This window comes from Sciurus carolinensis, chromosome 12 (assembly GCF_902686445.1).
Source record: "Sciurus carolinensis chromosome 12, mSciCar1.2, whole genome shotgun sequence".
NCBI lineage: Eukaryota > Metazoa > Chordata > Mammalia > Rodentia > Sciuridae > Sciurus > Sciurus carolinensis.
In genome coordinates this window covers 45752592-45764941 of record NC_062224.1, presented here as the reverse complement: position 1 = coordinate 45764941, position 12350 = coordinate 45752592, and the positions used below count along the sequence as shown (strand labels likewise).

Here is a 12350-nt window from a genome sequence, read left to right as displayed (position 1 = left end):
TGCAACTTATATTTTAGTGGAGAAGTGTGGTAGGTAGAATAATAGCCTCCCTAATATGATGGCCTCCCAAATATATCCATGTCCTAATCCATAGAACCTGTGAATATGGTACGTTATCTGGAAAAGAAGAATTAAAGTAGCAGGAATAAACCAGGTAGGAGGCAATTACCTATGGATGAGATGATGTTTGCTTCAGTCAGGAGGTGGTGGTAGTAAGTTGGTTAGATTCTGAATGTATTTTTGAGGTATTTCCCTCCAGATTAGATGTGGGAATATTATGGTCGCTGACCAACTGATTTTAAAGTAGGAAAGTTACCTTGGGTTCTCTGACTAGGCCAGTCCTTAAAAGCGAAGAGTGGAGGCTAAAGAAGGATCAGTGTCAGAATGACCTGAGAAAGTCTCAGTGGGCTGTTTCTGACTCTGAAGATGGAAGGGGCCACATACCAAGGAAAGTGGACATCCTCCAGAAGGAATAGGCAAGAAAATGCAAAGAGCATTCCTCTGACATGATGTTCATGCAAAACGCATCTTGAATGTGTAACCTCAAGAACTGTAAAATAATAAATTTGTGTTACTTTAAGCCTCTTAAGAATATGATAATTTGATACAGCAGCAATAGAAAACTAAGATATAGAGAAAAATAAAATAAACAGGTAACTACTACACCAGGTACTACAAATCGTAATGAATGTTTTGAAGGAAATAAATAGGATGACATTAGAGAGTAAAGGATTGAGCATGTTAGGTTAGGTGGTCATGGAAATGTTCTTTGAGATCATAACATTGGATTCGAGATTTGAGGAAAAGAAGGATCCAGCCACAGCCACACACATAGTCTGAAACAGAGCGTTCTAGGCAGAGGGAAAAGCAAGTGCAAAGGTTTAGTGTGGAGAAAGACTTGTCATTTACAGAGAACAAAAGGGCATTTAGTACGAATGTATAATAGTAGAGAAGAGTGTGAGGGCCTGAACATGCATAGCTTTTCAGGCCATGATAGAACAGTGAAAAGCCATTGAAAAGATTCAAGGAGGGGAGAGATACAGTCAGACACACAAGCACAAAGACAATAACAGATACACTGCAGTGTACTGCTGCCAGCCGTGATGTTCATTTGGTTAAGTGTATTGCATGCACTTTTGACTTAGGGTATTTTCAACTTACAATGGACTTACTGGGACAAAATCCCATGATAAGTTGAGCATCTGTATTTTAAAAGGAAAAAAATCAGGAGAGAGTGGTAGTAGTATTATAATCAAGGAAATCTATAAATTTAAATAGGGTAGTCTTAGAAAATCTCACTAAGAGGTGAAATTGGGGTGTGCATAAAGAACATTCCAGGTACAGTGACTTGAAACTCAAAAGCCTTGAAGTAATCTAGTGTAGCTGGAATGGAATGAGCCAAGTATGAAGTAGAAGACAAAATCAGAGATTACAGGTGAGTGGGCATCAGATCCTGAAGAGCCTTTGAATTACAGTGAATAAGATGGCAACTCATTAGATGGTTTGAGCAAAGGAGGAACAAAATTCCACTTGGCTGCTGTGTTGAGAAATAACTATAGAAAGACAAAGTAGCACCAGGGAAACCAGGTAGGAGGCAATTACCTGTGGATGAGATGATGTTTGCTTCAGTCAGGAGGTGGTGGTAGTAAGTTGGTCAGATTCTGAATGTATTTTTGAGGTATTTCCCTCCAGATTAGATGTGGGATATGGGAAGCAAGTGAAGTCAAAGTGACTCCAAGACTTTTAACCTGAACACATGGAAAAATGAAATTGCCACTTACTGAAGTGGAGGAAACATGTCACATCAAAAACCAGACTCCTGATCTTTACTGTTAAAGACACTCAAATGGATGTTTTAGGTAGACAATTTGGAATACAAGTCTGGGGTTCATAGAAGTTTGGGCTGAGATATAAAGGTCAGAATCAACAAATGGCATTTAGAGCTGTGAGACAGATTAGGATCCAGGAGATGGAGGAAAGAAATGGAAAAGAAGCAGTCAATGAGTTAAAATAAAAACCAGTGAAGTCAAAAGACAATATTGTTTTGAAAAGGAAAGAGTAATTGGATTGTCAGATGCTGGTAGAATAAGAAAGTTGAAGAGTGATAATTGTCATTGGATTTAGTGGTGTAAAAATCGTGCACAGTCTTGACAAAAACTTTGTTTTTATTAGTGCATTATAGTTTTACGTAATATTGGAGTTTGTGTTGACATAATTTAAATGTGTGGAATACAATTTGCTTTTAATGGAGTGTGGCAGTTAGAGAATGTTTAAGATAAACAAATTTGAGACAAGTTTAAGCAATTTTTAAAGATTATTTTTTAGTTGTAGATGGACACACTATCTTTACTTATTTATTTTTATGTGGTGCTGAGGATTGAACCCAGTGTCTTGCATGTGTAAGGCAAATGCTGTACCACTGAGCTACAGCCCCAGCCCTAAGCAGTTCTTTTTAAGAAGCTTGCAGTAAAGGAATGAGGTATAACACTGGGAATAGTGGGATCTAATCAGAATAAGGGTGTACTTAGAAGAGGGGTTTTTGACATCAAAGAAGGGCAAGAGAGTTGAAGTGTTAAGTGAGAAGTGATTATGAAGACAGGATCAAGCTGTATATTTCTTCTGTTAGTGAGGTGTGGAACATCTTTTAAACATCTCATATTTTTGTGTGTGTGAATTGCCTTTGCATATTGTTATTGATTCTTTCTTTTCCACAGGTATTTAAGACTGTTTTTAATCTTAAACAAATCAGCTTTTTCATATGTATTGTAAACTAAATATCTTTTACAGTCTGTCATTTGACTTTTGAGTTGAATTTTTTTCTACATGCAGTTGTAAGTTTTGTTGTCATATTTGTAGTGGCCTTTCTTATCCCAGGATTATAAAAGTGTTTGCCTGTGTGTTTTTTAAATACTATATGGTTTCACTAAGTTAAAGTCTTTGATTCATGTGGATTTCATTTTGGTTATAGTTATGATGTAGAGAATTGGATTTGTTTATCCAGTGATTTTGATGGAATAATGTGTCTTTTTTTTCCCCTCTTATTCCCACTTTTTATGAGACTTCTATTATGGATCTAATTTTGTATTCAAACCCATTGATTGTCTACTTATGCCTGTGAAAGTATAAATTTCTTTCCATTTCTATAGTTTCAAGATATATTTTTCCAGATGGTATGACTAGTCCACATTTTTCTACCACCACATTATAATTATTTTTCTGAATTTTTCCAAATATTTTTATGTGTTTCTTTCCCCAATACATATTTCTAACAATATGTATTGAGTATATATGTGTAATACTGTACTAAGTATTTTGGGTATATAATTATTTTCATCATTATGAAAACCATTTTTAGAGACATATTATTATTATCCCCATCTTACAGAGGGAAAAATAGAGGTATGAGAAAAATAAGAGGAGGAAACAGGCATAGGAAGAGTAGTTAACATGCCCAAAGTGACATGACTAGTAAATGGCAAAACTGTGAACCAGACAGTCAGGTTCCATAGATGAAATTGCTAACTTTCTAGATGATTATTAGAATCATTTTGTCTAACCCATTTACATTTAGATTCTAAAACAGCATGTTAGTATTTGGATCAGAGTATCATTGAATTTATAAACAATTTTAGAGTTGATATGTTTATAATATGAAATCATAAAATTGATATGTTTATAATATGAAATCATTCTATCCAGTAATAAGCTGTATCTTTTCATTTATTCAGATCTCCTTTTATGACCCGCAGTAGAATAAAGGTTTCTTTATGTAAGATCTTCATGTTCTAAGCTTTTTCCTTCAAGTCTTATCTATTTTGTGCCTATTATTAGTAGATTTTTCTCTTCTACTGCAGTTTTTAGCTGGTTATTCTTGGGTGTATTGGAAAGCTATTAATTTTTTCTGTTAAACTCATGATTAATTATTAACCAAATTTTCTTACTGCTAATAGTTTTTTTCTATGACATCTCTCCTGAATTATCCAGAAATGTTATCAGACTACCTGTAAATAATAATTTTGTTTTCTTCCTTCCAATATTTATACTTTTTCTCTTGTTCTTTTAAAAAATTGGCTTGTTCTATTAGAACATTGTTAGTAAAGATGAGAGTATCCATTTTTATCCTATAAGTGCTTAGGATGCATAAAACATTTATCATGTACTTACTTCAGTTTTGATTTATAAAAATGTATTTATTAGCAAAGATTGGTAAATTATTTTTCCAATGCCCTTCAGTGTCTATAGAAGTCATTGTTTTTCCTTTACTATGTTAATATAGTGAATGCTCATGTTTTCTAAAATTGAATATCTGTCTTATTCTTTTAATGTATTAATGTTTAAATATTTAATTTTATTCACAAATTTTTGCATCAGTCATTGCTAGTAAAACAATGTACATGCACAGATTTTAGTTGACCATTATTATGTTGGTCTCATAGAAAGAATTTGGACTCGTTGTTTTCCTCTCTCTTTAAAAAGTGGCACAATTATCATTCCTTTAAAGATCTGAATAAACTCACCTAGGAAAACATCTGGCAGTTTTTGGGTGGTTAACTATTTGATAACTTTCTAAATTTATCCCATTATCTGTCTGTCCATACTATCTCTTCTGTATGAAATTATAATCATTAATGTTTTCCTAAAAATAATTTTCATTTAGGTTTTCAAATTTGCTTCCTTAGATTTGAAAAATAAATTATAATTGTTTTAAATTTCTTTATAATTATAGTTACTTTAACTCCATTTACATCTTATTTTTATCACAATTTTTATTGGGGTGCTGGAGAGTGAACCAAGGCCTGTGGCATGCTAGACAAGTACTCCACCCCTTCGGTATATCACGGTAGCATTTGCATTTTAATATTAAACATTTGTGATTTTTAATTTTTCTTCATAACTAAGTGGGTTACTGGTCTATTTTATTGGTTCTTTGAATACTAAGCTTTTAAATTTATTTACCAGTTACATGGCCTCTCTATTTTTGATTCAATAATTTCTGCATTTGTATTTTGATTCTGTCTTTACATTTTTCTTGGATTTCATCATATTACTTATATTCCATAAGTAACTATTCATATAAATTAAAAATCATCCTTTTTATAAAGACAGATTGCATGTGGAGGAAATATTAGTTATTAATAAATTAGTGTGATTCAATCCAAGTACTTTTCTTATGTGCAAAAAAGAACCTCCTATTTCTGGAAGTAAATTTTGTTTAATCTGTCAAGAACTTGGCTCTTTACCTGTTTCATCTTCCTGTTTGTGAGTTGAACTTGCACCAGCTAAAATTTGCTCACTGAGTGAATGGGAGTTTTGGCAAAGCAGGAAAAGAGGAAAGTAATTTGGAAAGATGGCTCTTGTTGAGAGCATATTAATAGGAAGACCTGTGGAAGATGGGGGAAAGGCCAGAATAAGAACTAAGAAAACACCAAGACAAATCCTGTGAATCCTTAGTGTTTATTATGTAATGAGAGACAGGAGAATATTAGAAGTAGATAATTATGTGAGTAATGGCAACACTTTTCCTGACTTTACTTATCAGTTTGCATTTCTATTAATAACTTGTATCTGAAGACAGTAAAAATCACTAACCCTTTTGTAAGAGTTAATAATCATTGCTTTTCATTGGAGTTACGTTTTAAAAGATATTTTGAAAATAAAATTATTTTATGATTATGGTTCAGCTTAGTAGGTACATCAGAATAAGAATGATTTTATGTACCAAGGCATAAAAAAAATTCTGTATTTTGCTGACGCATTGCTATATATTAAAACCTAACATGTTTATAGTACTTGGGGCATTCTAAAACTATGGTGATGCTTATATTTAAAGAACAAATTAAAATTAGATAATATATACCTTGTACATTTTATATTACTTATCTATTACATTAAATATGTATATTATTACCACGAATCCTTCATTATATAGTAAAATACTTCATTATACAGTAAAATACAAAATACAGTAAAAAACAGATGGTAAGTTATCTATAAATTAAGTAAAAAACCAATTAATAAATATTTATTCTGGATGGAGAGTATAGTATTTCTGGACAGCATAAGCTCTGTTTTCCTATAGTAATATATGCAGAAGTTTTCTCTAATGGTATGAATTGTCATATGACCTTCCCTTTCCATTTGGCTTGCTTATTTGCCTTGTCTGACTACAATTTGTTTTTATTTTCCTGTATTTTCAATACCACTTAATATATTGACTTGTTTCTTCACTAAGAAAAGAAAAATGTGGCCCCATATTCAGTTCAACAAATAATTCTGTACCTACTCTGTGGAAGGCAGTATGCCAGGGACCCTCTTCATAATGTATGTTTGTGCCCAGTTACTTTGGTTCCAACGGTTGTTAAAAAATAGTGGAAACACTTGTCTCCACTTTTCATATTTCATGGCACTCGTGCCTGCATTTGTGTTGTTTTAGCATAGTACTAACATATGTAAAATATTCTGCTTCTTAATAAAAGTAATTTTCATGGGCCCTGGAGAACACAGTTCAAAGTGTTTTTTCCCTAGGTGATTCTTATATTATGACCACACACTAGTTTGATGTCTATGCAACTAGTTTATTAAAAATAGTTTTAGTTTTTGAAGTTCTTTCTTAAGTCTTTTTAAAGTAAGATTTTATTTTTATACTATGCAAATGAGTTTGTGTTAGCTGGGAATAGGTGAGATATAGTTTTTAATGTCATAATGTAAACAGAAACATCTCTGGAAAGGCATTTATACACCTTAATATATATCAAAACATGGCCTTAGCCCATGGCTTTAATCAGTACATACCACAGTTATCATCTGATATAAATTGGAGACCTCAAAGTTCATCTGTCTCTTCTTTCACTACCTCCCTAAGTTTCTTCCTCTATTCAGGCCTAATCTGCTGTTGATAGCTATAGTCAACCATTATGATGAGATTCTTCATTTCTAAAGCACTTAAATGATCTTGTAACAAATAGAGTTGAGATTGTATTGCTCTTTTTTGAAACCATCTGACTTGTCTTAATTATTATGATTGAACATTGCTTAAGAAATAGATGTTTACATGGGACTTTCATAAGTTTCATAGTTGATGTGATGCTACATGCAGTTTAGTGCTAAAAGTGTATGTGAAAGTATTTTAAAGGTTTATTAACTATAATGATTATATCATAGTACACTGTTTATTATTATGAGATTCTAATGATTAGAATCCCTTCATTTGGAAATATTTTCAGTACTAATTGTTAAGTGTGGAATTCTAGGGCCCCAGAATAGGTTTGACACAAATTTAACAATATGAATCATTAATGCAACAAAGTGTGAGGCTGTGGAATCAGGCATACTGCGTTTGAGTTCAGCTCTACAACTTAATAACTGCATAATCTCTGATAGGTTACTTAACTACTCTATTTTTTGTCTACTAAGGAAATATAATAATACTTGCTTCTTAGTAATTGCTGCAGAGATTCAGTGAAATGATGATGATGATGACAGCAGCAGCAGCAAACCCTCTTCTATAATCCTTACTGTGTGCCAGACACTGATCTAAAGCACAGGGTGTTTTCTCATTAGATTCTTACAGTCACCTTATGCATTTGGTACTGTTTTGTCTGGCTTTAAGTACTAGCAAACAGTACTAACAAGAACAACTACCAGGAAGTCAGTATGTTCTTTACCACATCTGTTGACAACAAGAATGCATCGAAAGTATTACCATATTCCTTTGAAATTTAACTTCATGTTGTGTATTGACAGTTATGTTTAAAGATTTGAAAAACTGTTTGACTTACCTTTTTCTTTGAATCCTTGCTTTCTTGATATTTTGTTATTTTAGTTAAAACTCAATCAAGATAATCATCTGCTTTTGTTAAGAAATATACTACTCTCAGGGTGAATAATGGATACCACAATATACTTGGATGTGGGGAGGAAGACGTTCTAATGTTCTATAGCATAATAGGGTTAATACAGTCGACAACAATTAATGTACATTTCAAAATAACTAGGAGAGAAGAGTTTGGAGGTTCCCAATACCTAGAAGTGATAATATTTGAGAATATGAAAATTCTGATTATCCTGATTTGATCGTTGCACATCATATATGTGTATTCAATTATAGTATTTTACCCTAAAAATAAGTACAAATATTGTCAATTAAAAAAACAAGAGTATACATCTCTAGACAAAATACTTTATTATCTTTATTCAAAGATTAAACAGTACTGAAATATTGAAATAGATGTGCAGAAAACTGAGATAACTGACACTCTCATTGACTACTAGATTTTATCCAGGGCTTTCTTTATCCTCTGTGCTTTTGGTGGTGTTGCTTTTAAATAATTAGCTCCGAAGACCCACAAACAAGAGGATAGACCAGAAACAAACAGAAGTTTGTCTGTTATCTACTTTGGGGAAACTTTCAAGCTCAAAATACTTTAGATGTAAATGTTTTAAATATATAATCTAGGGTTAACCAAACAACCTACAACTAACAAAATTGATCATGATAATGCTTAATTGCAGCATTATATCATTAAAATGTAAAAGCAGCACCAGTGTAAAACTGGCTAACTCAAGATACCAAAGAAGCACCACAATTTAGGAATATCAGCTATCCATACAGGCAGTTTGATCATACCCAAGCACAGTGAGTCTTGCACTAAGCCAGACTACATGACAGCTAGATCTTTGGAGTTGAAAAGTGTTGATTCTTAGTAAACACTAGCCATATTCTATTATAGTTTATAATATATTAAATGTCACCATTAATTACAAACAAGGAACCCTTGAAAGTAAAAATGAAAGTTAATAATGTTGTGCATCATTTATTAAGAGTCCCATTCCGTGTGTGTGTGTGTGTGCGGCGCGTGCACGTGCGTGTGTATGTGTTTGTGCCTTACTGTCACTTAAAGATCCATTGGGAAACTCTTTAGTCAGCCAATTGTGGACCAATCAATCTTTGAGAATCATTCTCCTTACCCACATACACAATTCACTCTGCTCATAATTTGGCCAAAGCACAAGGAAATCCATGTTTCTATCTTGATACATATTTTGCATTTGTTATGTTGAAAAACATTTTTCCTTTATTATATTATTTATTTATTTATTTATATTATTTATTATATTGATATATTGAACAAACCTTTCCAGGCAGTATTTGTAGAAATATTTTAAAAAGCATTTTGAAGGATAATTTAGCATCATCGTCACCACCACCACCACCATAAAATAAGTTTTACTTTGAAGCAATAATTCCACTCCTACTGATCTATCAAAAGTCTTTAAGGAATGAGCAAATATATATTTGTAAGAAAACTTATTGCTAATGTTACCACTGGAAACAAACTACAATTTGTCAATAGATAGTTGGCTAAATTGTATCTGTACAATGGAATGCTATATAGCCATCTGCAGAGGAAAATTAAGAAAACGTCATAGGAATATTTCTAAGATACGTTGTAAAGTGGCAAATAACAAAATGGCAAAACATTTAGTTACTTGGTGCTATATATACATTTGGTGCTATATTACATATTTTATATGGGCAATATAGGGCCTATATTAAATATAAATTTAATAAGTATACGAGGTGAGGTTTGTATTTCAGTTAAATGGAATAAGGTATGTGATAATGGTTAGTATCATGCTTACCTAATGCATAAAAGCAGCATATTTTGCTAAGTTGAAGAAGGAAAAATAAGGGTACTTTTACTTATTTTACATATTTTATATTGTCTAGATTTTTGTTTTTCAATGAAACATGTATTTTACAATTAGAAAATTATTTGCTCTTGGGAAAAGAGCTGTAAAAATGTATTCATGCTGAAGTACCAACACCACAAAATGATTTTTTTTCTTCTGCCTCAAGATATGAAGAATTTCTAATAATGAACACAGTGGTTAACTCAGGTACTCTTTTAGACAAAGGGGATCTTCCCGAGGTCTATAAAAGTAGTTTTGGTGGTTTGGTTCATTTGTTCTCACCTTTACATATTCACTCATAATTGTGTCTCTTCATGTTCTCAGGGGTGTGTGTGTGTGTGTGTGTGTGTGTGTGCATATGTATGCATATCATTTAGGCATTTAGGTGATTTTCTTTCAAGAATGGCTAGAAACTTTAAGGAGGCAAGGCAAAGAATAACTGGAATTAATTATTAATTATCTAGACAAAGCTAAGCTTCCTTTTCCTCCTTCCTTTCCCTTCCTCTCTCTTCATCCCAAAATTAGCAGAAGTTAATAAAAGATATTCTAGTGACAATACCCCAATAAATACTAAGTATTTATCTCTTTAGACTGATTATTAGAAGGACACCAAAGGAAAACATTGCTTATACTAGATTATTTGTTGTAGCAAAATTTATTCTCAACTCTTTATCATGGGTTCTATGAACTATAGGAGTATTTTGAAATAATTATATACATCTTCATAATGCAGGTGTTATATTCATTTTAAGATCCTTAAAATTGTGGAACGGGTACCCATTTGAAAATGTCTGAATGTCATTTTTTTTAACAGTTAGACTTAGAAACAGTACTTAAAGGCTTTCATTGCATGGGAGTTTGACTAAATTGGTTGATTCTTTCTAAAGTCAGTGTGGGATTAATACGAAATACATGGACTAATTGACAACTTGACAATACTTTTTTTTGTGGTAAATTCGAAGCTATGCTGCAATTTTATTATGAAAGACTTTTTTTTCTCAAGTTGTGATGCTTTGATTTGAAGCCCTAATTGTACATAGGCAGTATTGTATGCAATAAGTTCATTATGGTTTGAGAATGTTTGTTTGATATAGTGTAAAAGCATAAAATATGGAACCAGACTTTTTGGGCTTCAAATTCTGGCTCTGTGACTTAGTAGATGTATGATCTTGGACAAGTTATCCTCTTTCTCCTTGGTTTTCACATCCATAAAATAGGTGTAAATAGTAGGTGGTAGAACTCTGTTTCATAGAATTGTTATAAAGTTGTAAGAACTAAATGAGTTAGTATTTATAAAGCATTTGTATGTGTCATGTTCAGTTAAGTGTAGCTGCTGCTATTTGCCATTTTGGTCATCTAGTATCTAGTAAGTGCTGTAGGTGTGTGTGTTGTGAAATTAGCTTTTGGTGTATTATGGTCTAAAAGAAAGCATTATTGAGTTACAAACAGCTTTAAATATCATTTATAATTTCTACTTTTCTGAGCTATATAAATGATTTTTATAATACTAGTTAGTTTTGATTATTCATTTCTTGTTTGTATTACAGTTACAAATTATAATACTGTGGTAGAAACAAATTCAGATTCAGATGATGAAGACAAACTCCATATTGTGGAAGAAGAAAGTGTTACAGATGCAGCTGATTGTGAAGGTGGTGTGCCAGATGACGACCTGCCAACAGACCAGACAGTATTACCAGGGAGCAGTGAAAGAGAAGGGAGTGCTAAGAGCTGCTGGGAAGATGATGGTAAGCTTAACTTTTTATAATATTCTAGGCTCTTGATTATTTTTAAAAGTATATATTAACCAAAAGACAAATTGGATAAAAAGATTCATGTGAACAGAAAACTTACTTGTATATCAACCAATATTAGGTGCTCTTCTTATTAAAAAGGAGATTATTAAACAGAATAATAGTTGTTTTGCCCATCTTTATAATGACACAATATATTGAACTTTAGTAAATTTTTCTAACCACAGTCAAGCTATTTGATATAATTGAACCTACCTTTAATTTCACATTGTGATTCCCCCATGAAGAATATACTTAGAAACATTAGTTTATTAGTTATTTAGTGTATTAAAAATTACACTTAAAATATACAAAAATCCTAAACACAAAAATAATGGGAGCATTTTTAGCATTTGTAAACCTTCCTACATGTACAAACATTAGAATTGTATAAGTAATTTCATTCTTTTACTTGATTTAATTTCTTTTACTAAAGGAAAATTTTTAATTCAGTAAAGCATGGTTTAATGGAAGGAGCAATGGAAGTAAGAAGACAACCCTCTTCTGCCTTTTTAAATACTGAATGTTTAATCTTCTTATCTATCAAACAGTCCTCATTTCTACTTTTCCTATAAACTAGTTCAGTTATTTAGCCTGTATTGCCAAGATTTAAGCACCAGTATTATTTTTTAAAGGAGGTGAAAGTAGTAGGTATTTGAATTAGAGAGATCGAGAATCAGAAACAAGGGCATCAGCAAAGTAAAGCGTTATAAGAGGTCAAATCCATGGTCAGTCAAAGAAGCTGCAAAGTGAGTCAAGTTCAAGGAGTTCCTCTAGGTAGGACATCAAAACTAAGCTAGAAAATCTGGGGAAAGAGGTCAAGCATGCCCATCAGCGAATCTAGATAATGAAACAAGGAAGCTT

At 32.2% G+C, this 12350-nt stretch overlaps 1 protein-coding gene across 3 annotated transcripts in view; it reads left to right on the top strand.

Moving 5' to 3' along the window:
• The window catches only part of Zeb1 (zinc finger E-box binding homeobox 1), a 162215-nt gene that overhangs the window by 87823 nt on the left and 62042 nt on the right, over positions 1-12350 (top strand). For all 3 annotated transcript variants that reach the window (XM_047520024.1, XM_047520023.1, XM_047520021.1), the window contains exon 2: positions 11241-11441. In XM_047520024.1, the coding sequence (XP_047375980.1) occupies positions 11241-11441 (201 nt within the window). The remainder of the gene's footprint in view (positions 1-11240; positions 11442-12350) is intronic.